We start from the raw sequence: 15838 nt of genomic DNA, 5'->3' as shown, positions 1-15838 counted from the left end.
TATAATTGACTATTTATCCCCCAATATTCATCTTTTCCTCATATAATTGGGAATCAAAATCATGTTTAATATATTATATATATTATAGAAAGTTATGTGGCACGGACACGAAAATGTTAATACAGAAAATGCATACGTGAAAACGGCACTGTTTCGAAAATGAGTACATAAATTTGGGAGAAACGTAAATACTAATAGTATAGGAGTATATTTATAAATAATCTACATAAACATCTATAAGTTTGTATTTATATATAAATTATTTTTATATATTTTTTTATACAAACATATTCAAAATTTTACTATCAGCTAACCATTTTGCAAGTCGTTAAATCATGTAAATAATTTTGAAAACAACAAAAAAAATTAAAAATTTGCTATTCAGACAATTTTTCTAATATTTTTAGAAATTGCAAAATGACCCATAAGATGGCCGACAGGTATCTTCGATTTTTCGACGAGAACCGTTTTCAAAACGTGAAGAAGTTGAAGTTTCCATCTTATAATTTTAATATTTTTTCCTTTCTCCAAGTACCACCCCACCCACCCCCACTCCAAATCTATTATATATATGACCATCTTACCCCTCCCCAAGTCCCAAAACACACACACACACAAACAACTTCCATAAATCCATCCACTTCTTCTCTGCATGCTCACATGCAGTAACAGCAGCAGCAGCAGCAAAAATGCCAGCATCACTCTCCTAAACCGCCATTCTATATATATACACACACACACTATAAAACCCCACCTCCTCTCTCTCTCTCCTCCCTCTCTCTCTCTCTAGAAATATATACATATATACATATACCTCTTCATCATCTCTATCTTCTTCTGCTACCCTTTTCAGTTCTTGACAAAACAACCTTAAATTCCCACAAAATCCCAAAAACAAAGAAAAAAAATGGGAAATCAAGAAAATGAAGAAACAATCCTCCACCACCAGCAGCGGCGGCGCGTGGAAGTTCAAGCACCACCGCCGAAACCCTTTACAGAATCACTAAAATCATCCCTGAAAGAAACCTTCTTCCCCGACGATCCATTCAGACAATTCAAGAACCAGCCACTCTCAAGAAAATTCCTGCTAGGGTTTCAGTACTTCATCCCCATACTCGAGTGGGCCCCACGCTACACTTTCGATTTCTTCAAAGCCGACTTCGTCTCCGGCATCACCATCGCCAGCCTGGCAGTTCCTCAGGGCATCAGCTACGCCGGCTTAGCCAGCTTGCCTCCTGTCATCGGCCTCTGTAAGAATTCTTTTTTATATGTACAGCAGAACCTCGATAAATTAATAACCTTAAATAATTAACTCGATAATTTAATAATTTATTAAATTAATTTATAGAGGTTTAACTGTATATAATTATTTCTGATCAGTTAAATTCCTAATATGTTTTTTATAAAAGATTCGAGCTTTGTGCCGCCATTGATATACGCAATGCTCGGAACTTCGAGAGATTTGGCAATCGGAACGGTGGCGGTTCCATCGCTTCTGATTTCGTCGATGCTGGCAAAAGAAGTTGATCCTCGTACCAACACGAAGCTCTATGTGGAGTTGGTTCTTACTGCAACTTTCTTTGCTGGTGTTTTTCAAGCTTCTTTAGGCTTGTTGAGGTGATTTTTATTTATTTAATTAATAGTAATTATGTATATATAATCAAGATTATGCTTGTTTTATAATTGGTTATTTTGCAATTAGTACCCCTGCATTATATCGAAGTGTCAACAAAACTACTCCATGTTATTTTATTGACGAAATTCCCCATGATTTAATTGTTTTTAGCATACAGTTCCCTAAATAGGGGCACTAATTGCTCAAAAAATTAAATTATAGGAGGGTTTTGCTAATAAAATTCAATATAATGTGGGTTTTTTAGCAATTTAGAATAATGCATATAGGGTTAGTGATTGCAATAAACTCAGTTTTTAATATTTGGCTAATTAGAAAAAAGGAAATGATCACATGCATATATATATATACTACTAGCTTCTAGTGGAATTGAATTAGTTCTAATATACATAAGCCGCAGTGACGAAACCAGCATAAGGTTACTGAGGGGGCCATGGCCCCCTTCACTTCGCAAACAATCTACTACATTATAGAAAGGTTTATTAATTTTGTTAAGGATGCAGTATCGTCGGCCATCCTAGTCCGTCGAACATAAAATCCTCGCTCCAAAGACACGACAACACACACAGACACATCACACGTGCACACATATAGATACATAAGTTTGTATGTATAAAGCATATGATGAGATACACACGAATATTATAAGGTGCACCAAATATTTTGTCCAATACATAGGAATTTAATTTTGCCATAGAGACAAAACAAAACAAAAAATAAGGTTGGATGAGAAGAGAACGAATTAATTGAGGATGACGTAAAGACAAATTTAAAAAAAAAAAAAAAAAAAAAAAAAAAAGAGTAATTAATGCATAGGTGATGGGTATTTTGGTAATTTTGCAGGCTTGGATTCATAGTTGACTTTCTATCACATGCAACAATAGTGGGGTTCATGAGTGGAGCTGCAACAGTTGTTTGCTTGCAGCAGTTGAAGGGAATTCTTGGACTCCTCCACTTCACTCACAATGCTGACCTCATCTCTGTTGTCAGATCTGTATTTAGCCAATTCCACCTGGTAATAGCAAAAAAAATTGATAAATCATCCAATTATGCCACGTGTGCTAATAATATTTGCATGTTTTTGTCATGTGTTTTTATTTGTTGGTGCAGTGGAGATGGGAGAGTGGAGTGTTGGGCTGCTGTTTTCTCTTGTTTCTGTTCATCACTAGATACTTTGTAAGTAATTCAATTTTTTTCAGGATTTTATTGCATTGAGTACCACTATGTTTAGACTAATTACAAAAATTCCCTGTCTTACTTTTATTTGCAAAAAAAAAAAAAAAAAAAAAAAAACCCGTGATTCAATTTTTTTAGCAGACGAAAGTAAAAAATTTAGGAAGATTTTCGCTTGATATTAATAAGTAGGGTAAATTACGGCCACACCCTGAGATAATGTCAAATTATAAAGAAAAAAAAACCCTCATGTTTGGGTAATTACAACAATCCCTCGATTATGAATTTTCTTACACGTCCAATCTTGCGATGTCAAATTTAATGGATTCTTGTAGATTATATGGAATATTCTCCAGATTGTACTCGGTTTACCCCGTTCGAGCTCCACATTTTGAAACAAGATGATCATATCTTGGCTTGTAAATATCAGATTATGATGCATCATAAATTGCATTTTTGCATAAAACGAGTAAATATTTTTAGAACATTCCATGAAATCTAGAAGATTATGTTGAATTTACTACCATAAGGGTGAACGTGTAAGAAGATTCATAATTGAGGAGATGATTGTAAGTTACCCAAACAATAAGAGTTTTTTTGTAATTTGACCTTACTTCAGGGGTTGTCCGTAGTTTATCCTAATAAATAATAACACTAAAAGTTATAGCAATTTGATATAATACAACAGTGCCAAATGAAGTAAAATCTATTTTATTTTCAGTTAAATATGTTTAATTATTTATTAATTTTGGCCAAAAAAAAAATTGTTGTAACAAACAGAGCAGGAAAAGAGCAGTGTTCTTCTGGATTAATGCTTTGGCACCTCTCACATCTGTTATCTTCGGAAGTCTTCTGGTTTATTTCACCCATGCAGATAATCATGGTGTTGAGATTGTAAGCTCTCAATAAATAATTAATAATAAATAAATAAAAAGAAATAAATAAATAAATAAAACACACACACACACACAACCTAACAAGTGATTTTGATGTCACAGATTGGATACCTAAAGAAAGGGCTTAATCCACAATCGATTACGGAATTGGAGTCCGTGTTTAAATCGACCTATCTCTTGATGGCAATCAAGACCGGAATCATCACCGGTATCATCGCCCTCGCTGTAAGTGTTAGAAGCAATTTTCACACAGTGATCGTAAACGAACATGTGAATTTACAAATACGCCCTCGCTCAACTTTCTCGAATATTATTACAAAAACAGGAAGGAATAGCCGTGGGAAGAAGCTTCGCCACGTACAAGAGCTACCACATAGACGGAAACAAAGAGATGATTGCAATCGGAATGATGAACATTGCTGGATCATGCACCTCTTGCTACTTAACCACGGGTATTTAAAAAAAAAAATCATAATCAAGAAAATCGATCTTTATTTTTTTTAATTTTTTTTTTATTGCACTAGGGCCGTTTTCGAGGACAGCTGTCAATTTCAACGCGGGGTGTAAAACTGCGGTCTCGAACATTGTGATGGCAACTGCGGTTATGATAACTCTACTATTTCTTACACCGTTGTTCCACTACACGCCCCTGGTTGTGCTCTCTGCTATAATAATGGCAGCTATGATCAGTATTATAGACTACGAAGCTGCTATTCACCTATGGAAAGTCGACAAGTTCGACTTCATAGTGTGCATAAGTGCTTACTTGGGAGTCGTCTTTCAAAGTGTCGAAGCCGGACTAATGATTGCGGTACGTTAAAAAAAAAAAAAAAAAAAAAAAAAAAGGGTTTTTTTTTTGTTTTGGGGTTTCGGTTTAAGACGTAGCGATTGAATTTGTGTGTGATTATTGTGATAGGTGGGAATGTCGCTGCTTCGAATACTTCTATTTGTAGCTAGGCCAAAGACTTATGTCATGGGTAGTGTTTCTAATTCGATGACTTATAGAAGTATCGAGCAATATCCCGACGCGAATTCTGTGCCCGGAATTTTAATCCTACAAGTCAATGCTCCGATCTATTTTGCCAATGCCAGTTACTTGAGAGAAAGGTATATACTATCTCGATTCAAAGAACCATATATATATATATATACATGTACTCACTTGAGTTGATTATGTTCTTCTTAGGATCTCGAGATGGATAGATGAAGAGGAGGAGAAGCTAAAAAAATCGGCGAAATACGAACTGCAATACATCATATTAGATATGAGTGGTGAGTGTATGAACAACACTATATTCGTCTTTTTAAGACAACCTCGTACTTTTGTTTCACTGATGAAAATAATTAAAACGACAGGTGTAGGGAATATCGATACGAGTGGAATCAGTATGCTTGAAGAAGTCCAGAAGAATGCAGACAGAAGATGCATTAAGGTAACACAATTATCTTAAAAGACGGCTTTTTTTTTTTTTAGTATTTGCATGCTAATGTTGTCCTATGTTCAGCTTCTATTGGCTAATCCTGGAGGAGAAGTAATGAAGAAGTTAAACAAGTCGAAGTTTGTCGACAAAATCGGGCACGAGTGGATGTACTTAACAGTTGGCGAAGCAGTAAATGCATGCAATTTTATGCTCCAATCATGCAAGCCGAATACTAAGGCAGTAGTCGAAAGTGAGGCAGCAGATAATCAAGTTTAATATCACACATTACAAGGGATTTTGGCTTTCTAAAACAAGAAAACGAAAAGCCGATTCCTAAATTCCGAAAAATTTCTGAAAAATAAGAACATTCGGAGCTTTTTTTTTTCAGAAGCAATTTTTATTTAATTCCAAATTCCAATTGTTTGCTTATTTTATGTTATTCCAGTCTTAGTTGAAAGCACATGCGGGTTATGAGCCAAATCTCGACAAACTGATTAGTGACATCATACTTCTAATAGAAGAAGTTAACTAACATGTTAAAGACAGCCTAGATTTCGAATTATATGCTCTCCTGTCTATTTACAGATAATAAATCAACCACATTACGTCACCGAATTTCAGTTGTAACAGTGAGATTTCTTATGTTATAAGATGGAACTAACATTAAGTGACGATTGTTTCACTATATTTAACGAGCCAAAAGCCAGTGTTACACGAGTAGGTAATTTCAAGATAGATGAACCATTAAATCAAACGTTGGCTGATAAATCAAGAAAAGCAAAAGTAGGGGCAAAAGGAGTAATCTAAGAGAACAAATCTGAATCACACAAAACAACAAAACTGCCACAATGAAATCCCGGTTTTTTTTCTACAACTAAAAGCCTCCGTTAATTGCAGCAACTCCCAGTGAATCCAGAAATCGTACCTTCGTCCGGGTGAATTTGGAAGCTTCTTATAAACAGATTGCACATCGTCACGTAATATCTATTTTACTTCTGATTATGAGCTCCATAATTTGGACAAGTGTCCCCTCAAACGAATCTTCATCAAAATTGAGACCACGGCTTGTGCAAATGTTTTATGTCTGCTTGAATACACGAGGAAGAACTTCATGCACACTGATGTCTAATTCAACAGGGTCCCTGATGAAATATGTGCAATGATTGATTATTAAACCATTAATAAATAAATTCCAAATCATGAACTTTCTGGATGAAAAATATTTATTTTTGTGTGCGCAAGTGTTTGAATATATATGGGTGTATATAAGTGAATGAATGGAGAAAAACAAACCTGCATAAGGTTCGGCCCTTCTCGATTGTACTGGGAACAAACCATACTTTCCGAAGCAAAGGTGATTCGAATTGGAAAAAGAAACCATCACTTTGCCCATGCTTCCATTTTCTTGATCCTTGGCCTTTCCACACCTGCATTTACCGAGACAATAACACTTCAAATGGTGTAAATTGCAAGAAAACAAGTTCAAAATCACCAAAAAAAAAAATCTTAAACGAACAACGTAGAAAGGTAAAATGTTACCTGGGGATAAGATATTATACTTTTGGGAGCTACTAAGCAAGCAGCTCCAGAGAACGAATCATCCGCATACTCTCTGAGGAACGAATAACAATTGTTGTGTGTGTGTGGTGATTCAAATGCCTGTCATAGTAGAGAGGAAAAGTTAGGCTCTTTATCCATTGTATTTTCACAATCAATGATAATTTACATAATAATTAAAGAAAAAAAAAAGGTGATGAAACGAAAACATGCCTGCAAAATCATAGAATTGGTTAAATACCTTATCAATATTGACAACTGGAGCATATTTTTCGGTGTCTGTTTTATCCTTGTTAAGCATGAAATAAACTCTAGGGTCCACAGTTGAAGTTTCATGACAAGATTTTATGGCATTCTCCATTGTTTCGACGAGGAAAGAGAAAACCTCCTTCGAACCATCTTCGGCTCCATATAATCCAGACTGCAAAAAAAAAAAAATTAAAGTCAAATCACTTGAAATTTGAATGAAAAATACAACATATGGAAAAAACGAACTCTTACTAGTTCAGTTTTTAAGGAGTCCAAATGTTTTGACATATCAACATTTGTTCTCATAGTTTCCACTTCTTGTGCTCGTTTCTTATCTTTTGCCAATTGTGTTAGCCTCTTGATTTTTTTGGCCACCTCAGAACTTTTTGCGTTGTACTTCAGGGCAACTTGGAAAGCATCTAAGGCCTGCACAGAAAATAATGAAAATTGATAGTTGGCATCTAATTAGCTAGAAATGCGGCTTAAGCAAGAAAAAAAAAACCAACAAAAACGCGTACATCTTCGTATCGTTCCATAGCCTCTAGAACACATCCTTTCCTGAAATAACCCTGCAAAAGCAACGAGTTTCCATGTATGTGTAAAGCTGGAATTGCAATAAAAAAAAAAAAAAAAAAAGTAATTTAATCATTAATGAAATGTACCTTTTCCCAATCTGGTTTCAAAGTGATAGTTGTGTCTGCATCGGCAAGAGCTTTGCTAAGTTTTACCAAATTTAGAAATGCTGCAGCTCGATTGCTGGGCGAAGATCATAAATGAAAACGGTTAGGGCAAGAAAACAAGCGTTAGTGAAAATACGAAACACAGTATCTCGTTGTGCTGATTCAAATATATAAAATCATGTCCAAATACAATTTACAATTCATATACTAGAAGCAACCGACAAGCTATTGAAGCAAAACACAATTCGTATATCTCAAGTTTGAGCTCATCTACTACATTCTGTCTATACACACACAACCATAATCACATAATCTCCAAAACAAAACACACAGACTTCATTATTTCCACCGACAGTCGATAATCAAAGATTAATTATTCAAAAACACAATAAAATCTTGAAGAATAAAACACTAAACACAAAACGAAATATAAATAAAAATAGATACAATGCTTTGAAAATAGACATTTGCAAACTTGAAGCTTCAACCCAATAGCTATACTTGCACGATACCAGCTAAAAAATAAATAAATAAAAATAATCAATCTGGAATTAAACACTAGATTTGCATACAGAAATGGATTTGAGCGATTAATACCTGTAAAGAGTGGGATTAGAGGGATCCTGCTTAATAGCCTGAGTATAAAGAGCTGCAGCTTTGAGATAATTCCCTGCTTTGAAAAATTCATTTCCCTGATCTTTCAGTGAAATCTGCGCTGCTTTTCCCTCCGATTCTCCCATTTTCGAATCCGAATCCGAATCCGAATTGATTATTAACACTGTCTTCCTTTTTCTAATTTGATTTGGGGGTTTTCGTTAGGGTTTCTGTGAGATTTTTGCCCAACTTCATTTGTCTGCTAGCTGATGTGCATTTGCTCTACTTAGTTCTCGGCAAAGAGAAAAACGTGATTGTAACTCCATAAATCGCGTTTTAACCAGAATAGTAAAATCGCGCTTAGCATCAGCAATAATATAATCGGGAAAAATGCAGTTTTGCCCCTCAAGTTAGCACTAATTCCATATTTGGTCCCCCATGTTCACGAAAAGTACATTTGGTCCCCTATATTTCAAAAATCCAACACTTTTAGTCCTTTCTATGAATTTTCCGTTAAAATTAATGGAATCAAACGTTTTCACACCACTTTATTAACTAATTGAATATTGGTAAATAGACGAAAATGACAAAAAATGTTCAATTATTGAAATATGAGGGACCAAATATATTTTTTGTGAAAATGAGGGCCAATGTGAAATCAGTGCAAACTTGATGGATGAAAACTATAATTTTCCCAGTTTTTAGAATTATGATTTTCCATGAAAGCCCATTAATATATTTTCTATTTTGGAGATAACATGAAAGCCCATATATTTGGGTTGAGATTTGAGAAGTATATTTTAAAGCCCGGTCAACTCATTTAGTCTGATTTTATTTTTAATTGATTAAAGTATATTATATGTAGGGTGTTACTATTTGCAGCGGACTTTTACTGAAATTGGCTTATTTGTAGCGGTACCTTTTTCATTTAAATTTTTTTTTTGAATTTCTCTCTCCTATTCCCAAACTCTCTCTAGAAATTTGAATTTTGTAAATTTTTTCGACTTTGAAACCGTAGCAAACGAGGCTCGATTCCGGTAAATTTTCAATATCCTACTACTTTTAATAAGTTTTATTTCCAATTTCGATAAAAACACATGTTAGGATTAGATCTAGCAAAATTCGAAAAAAAAAAAATTTTGAAGCTCCCGTTTTCTGGAGCACGGAAACTCGAAGAAAATTCAAGTTCCCGTGCTCTGCAGAACGGGAGATTCAAACGGCTTGAATCCTCCGTTCTGCAGAGCACGGGAACTTGAATTTTCTTCGAGTTTCCGTGCTCCAGAGAACGGGAACTTCAAAGGTTTTTTTTTTTCGAATTTTTTTCATGGTTCCCGTCCTCTAGGGCACGGGAAACTCATATTTCCGTCTTCCAGGGCACGGGAACTTGGTGTTCCCGTTCCCCACAGCACGATTGTTCTTAATTTTTTTTTTTTTTTTTTTTGAATTTCCCGTTCTGTGTAGACGGGAAATCCAAAAAAATTGGGTTCTCGTGCTGCACAACACGAAAATACCGCAAAAAAATAGAAATTTCACTAATTTCTTCGATTTTATCTCGTAGAAGTCAACTGAATCGGCCATTATGTTATTTGTTGTCGTCGGTACGTCGATTTATCAAACAAACACGAAATTCTTTTTTTTTCGACTTTTTTTAGTTGAGAGCGTTTCGAGGTTTTTAGAAAGTTGAAAAAAGTTGAAATGAAAGTACCGCTGCAAATAAGCCAATTTCAGTAAAAGTCCCGCTACAATTAGCAATTCAGTTATATGTATCATATTATCCGTAAAAAGGATATTTTTTTTAGAAAATTGTAGTAGTTTATTTTTAATTATTTACAAATTCTAATTGTATGTTATCCTATTCAAATTAGTGACTCAATTCTTAATATATTGATTCAAATCTATAATTTTCGTTTTATTCTTAATTGATTCTCTAGTCATAATTTTCTTCCTACACTATGTATCGCTTTGTAAAGTTAACGATATCAATATTAGATAATACACATTACTAACAGCTTAAACTTTCGGTTGAGGTAGTCATTCAACCGATTTTAATCTATTAAGTTATATTTACAAACAAAAACCGGGGACTGTTCAATATTGAGAAAAGTGGACGACTCTTTATTTAAAAAAAACGAAAAAAAATGAGGGATCCATTCGAGGTAAGGAAAGCCAAAAAAAATTAAAAATTAAAGTTTAATTTATTTGAATACTTCTTATAAGTAACCATTGAAAATATGCTAAGTATTAAACCATTGAACTAGAAAGCTTCCTATATATATTCCTCCTAGTGACATTGACATTATAAGCAAGCACATATAATACTAATTTAAACCATATAATAACATTTTTTTAGGATGAAATTTTTTATTTTAATTAATTTTAACATAAAAAAAATGTCGCATGTAAGTTTTGATTTTAGTTATATTATAATATCTTGTTCTTTAGAATGCTATGTTTGATATCCTATATATAGCTGTCCAGCAACAACCATATAATAATTAGATATTCATCTGCTGATTTGATCATATAATAAAACATTTTTATATTAATTTTAAGTTAGTCCGCTGAATTTGGTAGTTGACATTTGTTTATTAATCATATTACTATTATTTTTTTCTTGAGAATTATAAGATTATACATTTTTGACTTGGTAAATTACAATAGTCACTCTAAATTATAAGATTAGTTATTCAGATGCATAAATACAATTTTGGGAACCTTATATTGCATCTTATATATAAAAGAAAGAAACGCTGGGCAACCCTAAAAAACCCTAATGGTATTTCTGTAATTATTTATTTTTAATATTTTTCTCTACTAATTTGTAACTATAATTTTTAACAATTATTAATCTCCTATTTTTCATCAATATATCTCAAATCTTAATTGATAAAGCTACAAATTCGATTTGTTAAATCTTAGTAAATTTATTTGTATTATAAATCTTAATATGTAAGATTTAAAAAAAACTAATGTTATATAAATATGAATAATACTACATTTTTAAAATGTTACTATATTAGTGTACTATATTTTCTTATTATGTATTAAATTGATTATTTTTTTTCACTATTTAAATAATAACCCGTGCATCGCACGGGGAAAAATGCTAGTTTCTTTAATGGGAAATTAAAATGATACCATAAGGTAATGTCTAATTATGAAAAAACTCATATTGTTTGCATAATTACGAGCACCTCCTTGAAACTGACGGGCTGCAAAAATTCCTTATAAAATGTAGTAATTGTTTAAAATACTCATTTGTTAAAATAATTAAATGCAAGAGAAAAAAGTGCCGTATATTGAATTTAATGATTTTCTTATATTTGTCCCCTCATGCAATGTAAAACCTTTCACATAATCTCTGACACAAAAACGGCTAGTTAACAATAAACTAAAAAAGTTTCAAAAGAAAAGTTAAATAAATTAGTTTACAAAACTTTACAATTAGACTCATAAGGGTATTTTGGTCATTACAAATGAGTATTCCACGGAATCTATTTGATTATGCTATTGTTAACTCTGTGCTGGTAATTTTGTTAGACATAGAATACCTTAAGGTTATGAAAAACAATGAGGGTTTTTTTGTAATTTCCCATTTCTTTTATATATTGGCATACATCTGTTGATATTATCTGCTAAATTCCAACCTAATTACTTTTGAAAATTGACTTTCACAAGTTTCCCACATGCAAGTAGGGATTAAATAAACACAATTTAATTACATCACAAGCAACATAATTCAATAAAACATAATATAAAAATAATACAATTAATCCAATTTGGAGCATGCATATTGAGTACTTATTGACTATGGTAAATAATCGACTCTTTCCAGCTATTAAGTTCACCTGCTACACACACTGACCATTTCTTCAATTCACAAAAAACATTCACAATTTCACACAAAAATAAATAAATAAATAATAATAATATTAATATTAATAATGTTTACTTTGTCAAAAGCATGCAAGACATGCAATAAAAATACAAGTGGTACAGTGATACCTAACGTAACTACTAGGTTCTTCTTTTAAAAATTCAAAAAACACAAAATCAAAAATTAAAAAATATTCGTAACTACATATATACTAGGTTTTGGTAAATGGTAATTTACTAAATTCCAACCAGCAATTAATCTTGTTGCAATTAAAAAATTATAGTATATTTCTAGACTGTGACCTATATTGATTTGGCCCCCTAACTTCCAACTTTAGTGTATTATAAATAGTAATGTGTGAGTCCAAATTTACATTTAAGCCCAGTTTGCTTGGCAAGATAAGACTAGCCAAGATAAAATTAAATAATCTAATGAAACCTAATTATTTTATTGGAGTTCGCGAGGTTCAACAAAAAAAACTCACTATAAGGCAAGATAAGCCATGATTATATAATTTTGGCGGGTCGACCCAACAATTTATCAGGGATACCAAACATCAAATTAAGTCCAACTATTTAGTTAATCATTGCTTATCTTGGCAACCAAACGGCGATACGGGAGGAAACGGAAATGTCTCAAAAGTGAGGATCCGGGAACTTGGGGAAAAAGTATAAATGTTAAAAGTACAGGGGTGTATGTATAAATATAAACATATTTAAGATTTTATTTATATATATATATATATATATATATATATATATATATATATATATATATATAAAAGATGTTTTTATACATTTCTTTACAAATATATTCAAAATATATAATGTTATCAACTATCAATTTGCAATTGACCATTCATGTAAATAATTAGTGAAGAAAAAAAATTCTGAAAATTAGCTATTTAAACATGTTACGTTTCTAACTTTTCAGAAATTGCGAAATGGCCCATAAGGTGTTCGGCAGGTATATATCCTCGAGTGTCAGACAAGAAACATATCCGAAACACAAATACGTTAGGAAGTTGAAGCTTTCGTGGTACTATGTAACATTTAAACGAAGTAGAGAAATTAAAGACTGTTTACCAGATCATATATATCTTAATTACTAATATGCTCGTGTTTAAAAAGTTGTTGCATATCTTTATAGAGGAAAAAAATTATCATGAACCAAGTACTCGTATTTATTATATTAATGTTAATTAGATCTTCACATTATTTAATTATGTTTTTTTTTTAAATCTCTCCCTAACTTTTTTTATTTTGTTCTTTGACAAGCAAAGACCAACGATCCGTGCAATTGCATGCCTTTACCCAAAAAAAAATTTAATAAAAAAATAAATTAAATTAAAGGCACTAATTAATTATTATGAGAATTTTGATAGAAGAAGTTGCAATTTTAATTTATATAATTTTGGCCCCATTAATTGGTATATTATAGACCAAGTTTAGAAGAATGAGTCTAGATAATACTTGTGGTTTTTTGTTGCATAATATATGGTTCAAGATTACGTGTGAATAGGATTTTTAATTTAATATTCCAATATATTAATTAAAGTTCATCCACCAAAACTCAAAACCGTGTTTCTGGTGATATCAAAAGCTAACCTAATTACTAATTAGTAATTAGCCTTTCATAATTATTGCTAATCTTAAGTGCCCTATAAATTAAAAAAAATAAATAATTTATATATAAATGAACAAAAAAAAGAACAATTCACGAAGAACTTTCGCAGCCACCTTCCATTAATTTTATTTTTTTATCAGCCCTTTGAAGTCAAGAGTGTGATAACACTCAATTCATTATATATATATATATATATATATATATATATATATATATATATATATATATATATATATATATATATATATATATATGAAATTGGGATAACAATCGCTTTCTTAAGCTAATTTAATCACACCCAAATCTTCACTAATCACATGTATATAAATCCACAACCTTAGCCAAATCACAAAATTAAACCCCAACAAAAAAAAAACCAATAATGAAGAACAACAATTCATTATCCATTTCCATATTACTAATCTCTTTGATCTTATTCACAAAACCATCTCTCCAAGAATCAAATCCACCGCCGCCGCCGCTGCCACCGACAAATCCGCGTCTTTCCAACGCGTTCATCGCCCTCCAGGCATGGAAACACGCGATCACTGGCGATCCCAAGAACTTAACCGCCAACTGGTGCGGGCCCCACGTATGCAACTACACCGGAGTTTACTGCGCACCGGCGCCCGATGACCCCCACACCATCACGGTCGCCGGAATCGATTTGAACCACGGCCGAATCTCCGGTTCCTTGCCGGAGGAGCTAGGGTTGTTGACCGATCTCGCTCTATTCCACATCAACTCGAACCGGTTCAAGAAAACCCTACCGGAAAGTTTCCGAGACCTCCATCTTTTGTACGAGCTCGATATAAGCAACAACCGATTCGCCGGAGTATTCCCCTCCGTCGTACTCTGCCTTCCGACACTAAAATTCCTCGACATTCGGTACAACAAGTTCCACGGTGAAGTTCCGTCGGAGCTTTTCGACAGAAAGCTCGACGCGATCTTTATCAACAACAACGATTTCGAGTTCCGCCTGCCGAAGAATGTCTGGAACTCGACCGTCTCGGTTCTCGTGCTGGCCAACAACGATCTCCGCGGGTGTTTGCCCCCCGGGATCGGCCGCATGGCGAAAACCCTAAACGAGATTATCCTTACGAACTCCGGTCTTAGCGGGTGCTTGACCGACGAGATAGGGCTTCTTAAGAAGCTAACGGTGTTCGACGTGAGCAATAACAAACTCGTCGGTAGTTTGCCGGAGAAGATGGGGAATATGGAGAGCCTCGAGCAACTTAATGTTGCCGGAAACAAATTTTCCGGCCAGATTCCGGCGAGTATATGCTCGTTGCCGAGGCTCGAGAATTTCACGTATTCCGATAATTATTTCTGCGGCGAACCGAAATCTTGTCTCAAACTGAAAGATAAGGATGATAGGAAGAATTGCATACCTTATAGACCCAAACAACGCTCTGCTGAGGAATGCCATGTTTTTTATTCACACCCTGTCGATTGCGGTGCTCCCGGTTGTCCGGCGCCACCACCGCCGCCGCCGCCACCACCACCACCACCGCCACCGCCACCGCCACATCGTTATCATAAACCATAAACAAATTCATAATCATGCTACTCTTTTATGTTTTGTTTTACTCGGTCTCATTGACTTTTTTTCATTTAACGCATTTTCTTTTTATTTTTTTTTTGGGATTTTCTTTGAATACTTCTTTTGCAAGAAAGGATATAATTATATATATCTATGTATATGTATATAACGTAAAATTTTGTATTTTTTAAATTAATAAATTGTGACATGTGTATAAGTATAGATGCGATGAGTTTGTGTAATAAAAGAAATTTTTGTTTCTGTTGGCAAAAATTAAGTAATTTCATGGTTCATTTCATTTCTTTATTACAGGTTATTAATCGATCATGCTGGAAATTTATTAATTAGTAATTGGAAAATTATTTTTAATGGTATTTTTCACAGAAATTGAACTTTTCAAGATTGTCAGAATGCAGCAGCCAAATATGAATATCTACATGAATTCGTCAACCAATTTTTAACATATATATGAATATGATTTAGTCAACTTGAATAAAACGACAACATAACTTTTGGGTTTAAGTAATCACATTAGTTTTTTATACGAGTTACATAGTTAAACCTCGATAAATTAATACAGTCGGGACTA

The 15838-nt window shown here is 33.3% G+C and overlaps 3 protein-coding genes across 3 annotated transcripts; 2 read left to right on the top strand and 1 right to left on the bottom strand.

Moving 5' to 3' along the window:
- The first annotated feature begins 602 nt into the window (after nt 1-602).
- Nucleotides 603-5583, top strand: LOC105953295 (sulfate transporter 3.1). Its single transcript, XM_012976954.2, has 12 exons — nt 603-1250; nt 1410-1617; nt 2477-2648; nt 2744-2809; nt 3587-3700; nt 3805-3927; nt 4028-4154; nt 4227-4513; nt 4619-4809; nt 4889-4974; nt 5059-5135; nt 5208-5583. The coding sequence occupies exons 1-12, from the start codon at nt 908-910 to the stop codon at nt 5397-5399; spliced, it is 1986 nt and encodes a 661-aa protein (XP_012832408.2). The 5' UTR covers nt 603-907; the 3' UTR covers nt 5400-5583.
- Nucleotides 5584-5781: 198 nt separating this feature from the next.
- TPR3 (Tetratricopeptide repeat (TPR)-like superfamily protein) lies at nt 5782-8521 on the bottom strand. Its single transcript, XM_012976955.2, has 8 exons — nt 8207-8521; nt 7592-7685; nt 7448-7498; nt 7182-7355; nt 6922-7101; nt 6663-6782; nt 6417-6550; nt 5782-6265 (listed from the first exon to the last, which is right to left on the bottom strand). Exons 1-8 carry the CDS (start codon nt 8347-8349, stop codon nt 6202-6204), a joined length of 960 nt encoding a protein of 319 aa, XP_012832409.2. The 5' UTR covers nt 8350-8521; the 3' UTR covers nt 5782-6201.
- A 5463-nt stretch (nt 8522-13984) lies between these two features.
- On the top strand, nt 13985-15522 carry LOC105953232 (leucine-rich repeat extensin-like protein 6). Its single transcript, XM_012976888.2, has one exon. It carries the CDS (start codon nt 14089-14091, stop codon nt 15253-15255), a length of 1167 nt encoding a protein of 388 aa, XP_012832342.2. The 5' UTR covers nt 13985-14088; the 3' UTR covers nt 15256-15522.
- Nucleotides 15523-15838: the final 316 nt, after the last annotated feature.

The sequence above is a fragment of the Erythranthe guttata genome, chromosome 7, assembly GCF_056151865.1.
Source record: "Erythranthe guttata isolate IM_541 chromosome 7, IM_541, whole genome shotgun sequence".
NCBI lineage: Eukaryota > Viridiplantae > Streptophyta > Magnoliopsida > Lamiales > Phrymaceae > Erythranthe > Erythranthe guttata.
Note: the sequence above shows the minus strand (reverse complement) of the source record. Positions and strands in the feature narration are given on the sequence as shown.

What these genes read in the sequence shown, in the direction of transcription:
- LOC105953295 (XM_012976954.2), top strand. Translation starts at nt 908, where the DNA reads ATGGGAAATCAAGAAAATGAAGAAACAATCCTCCACCACCAGCAGCGG. An exon ending in GCCTCCTGTCATCGGCCTCT is followed by an intron (nt 1,251 to 1,409) that starts GTAAGAATTCTT and finishes TTTTTATAAAAG; the next exon opens with ATTCGAGCTTTGTGCCGCCA. An exon ending in CAGACAGAAGATGCATTAAG is followed by an intron (nt 5,136 to 5,207) that starts GTAACACAATTA and finishes TCCTATGTTCAG; the next exon opens with CTTCTATTGGCTAATCCTGG.
- LOC105953232 (XM_012976888.2), top strand. Translation starts at nt 14,089, where the DNA reads ATGAAGAACAACAATTCATTATCCATTTCCATATTACTAATCTCTTTG.
- TPR3 (XM_012976955.2), bottom strand. Translation starts at nt 8,349, where the DNA reads ATGGGAGAATCGGAGGGAAAAGCAGCGCAGATTTCACTGAAAGATCAG. An exon ending in TCTAATCCCACTCTTTACAG is followed by an intron (nt 7,686 to 8,206) that starts GTATTAATCGCT and finishes ATCTTCGCCCAG; the next exon opens with CAATCGAGCTGCAGCATTTC. An exon ending in AAGGGCCGAACCTTATGCAG is followed by an intron (nt 6,266 to 6,416) that starts GTTTGTTTTTCT and finishes ATATTTCATCAG; the next exon opens with GGACCCTGTTGAATTAGACA.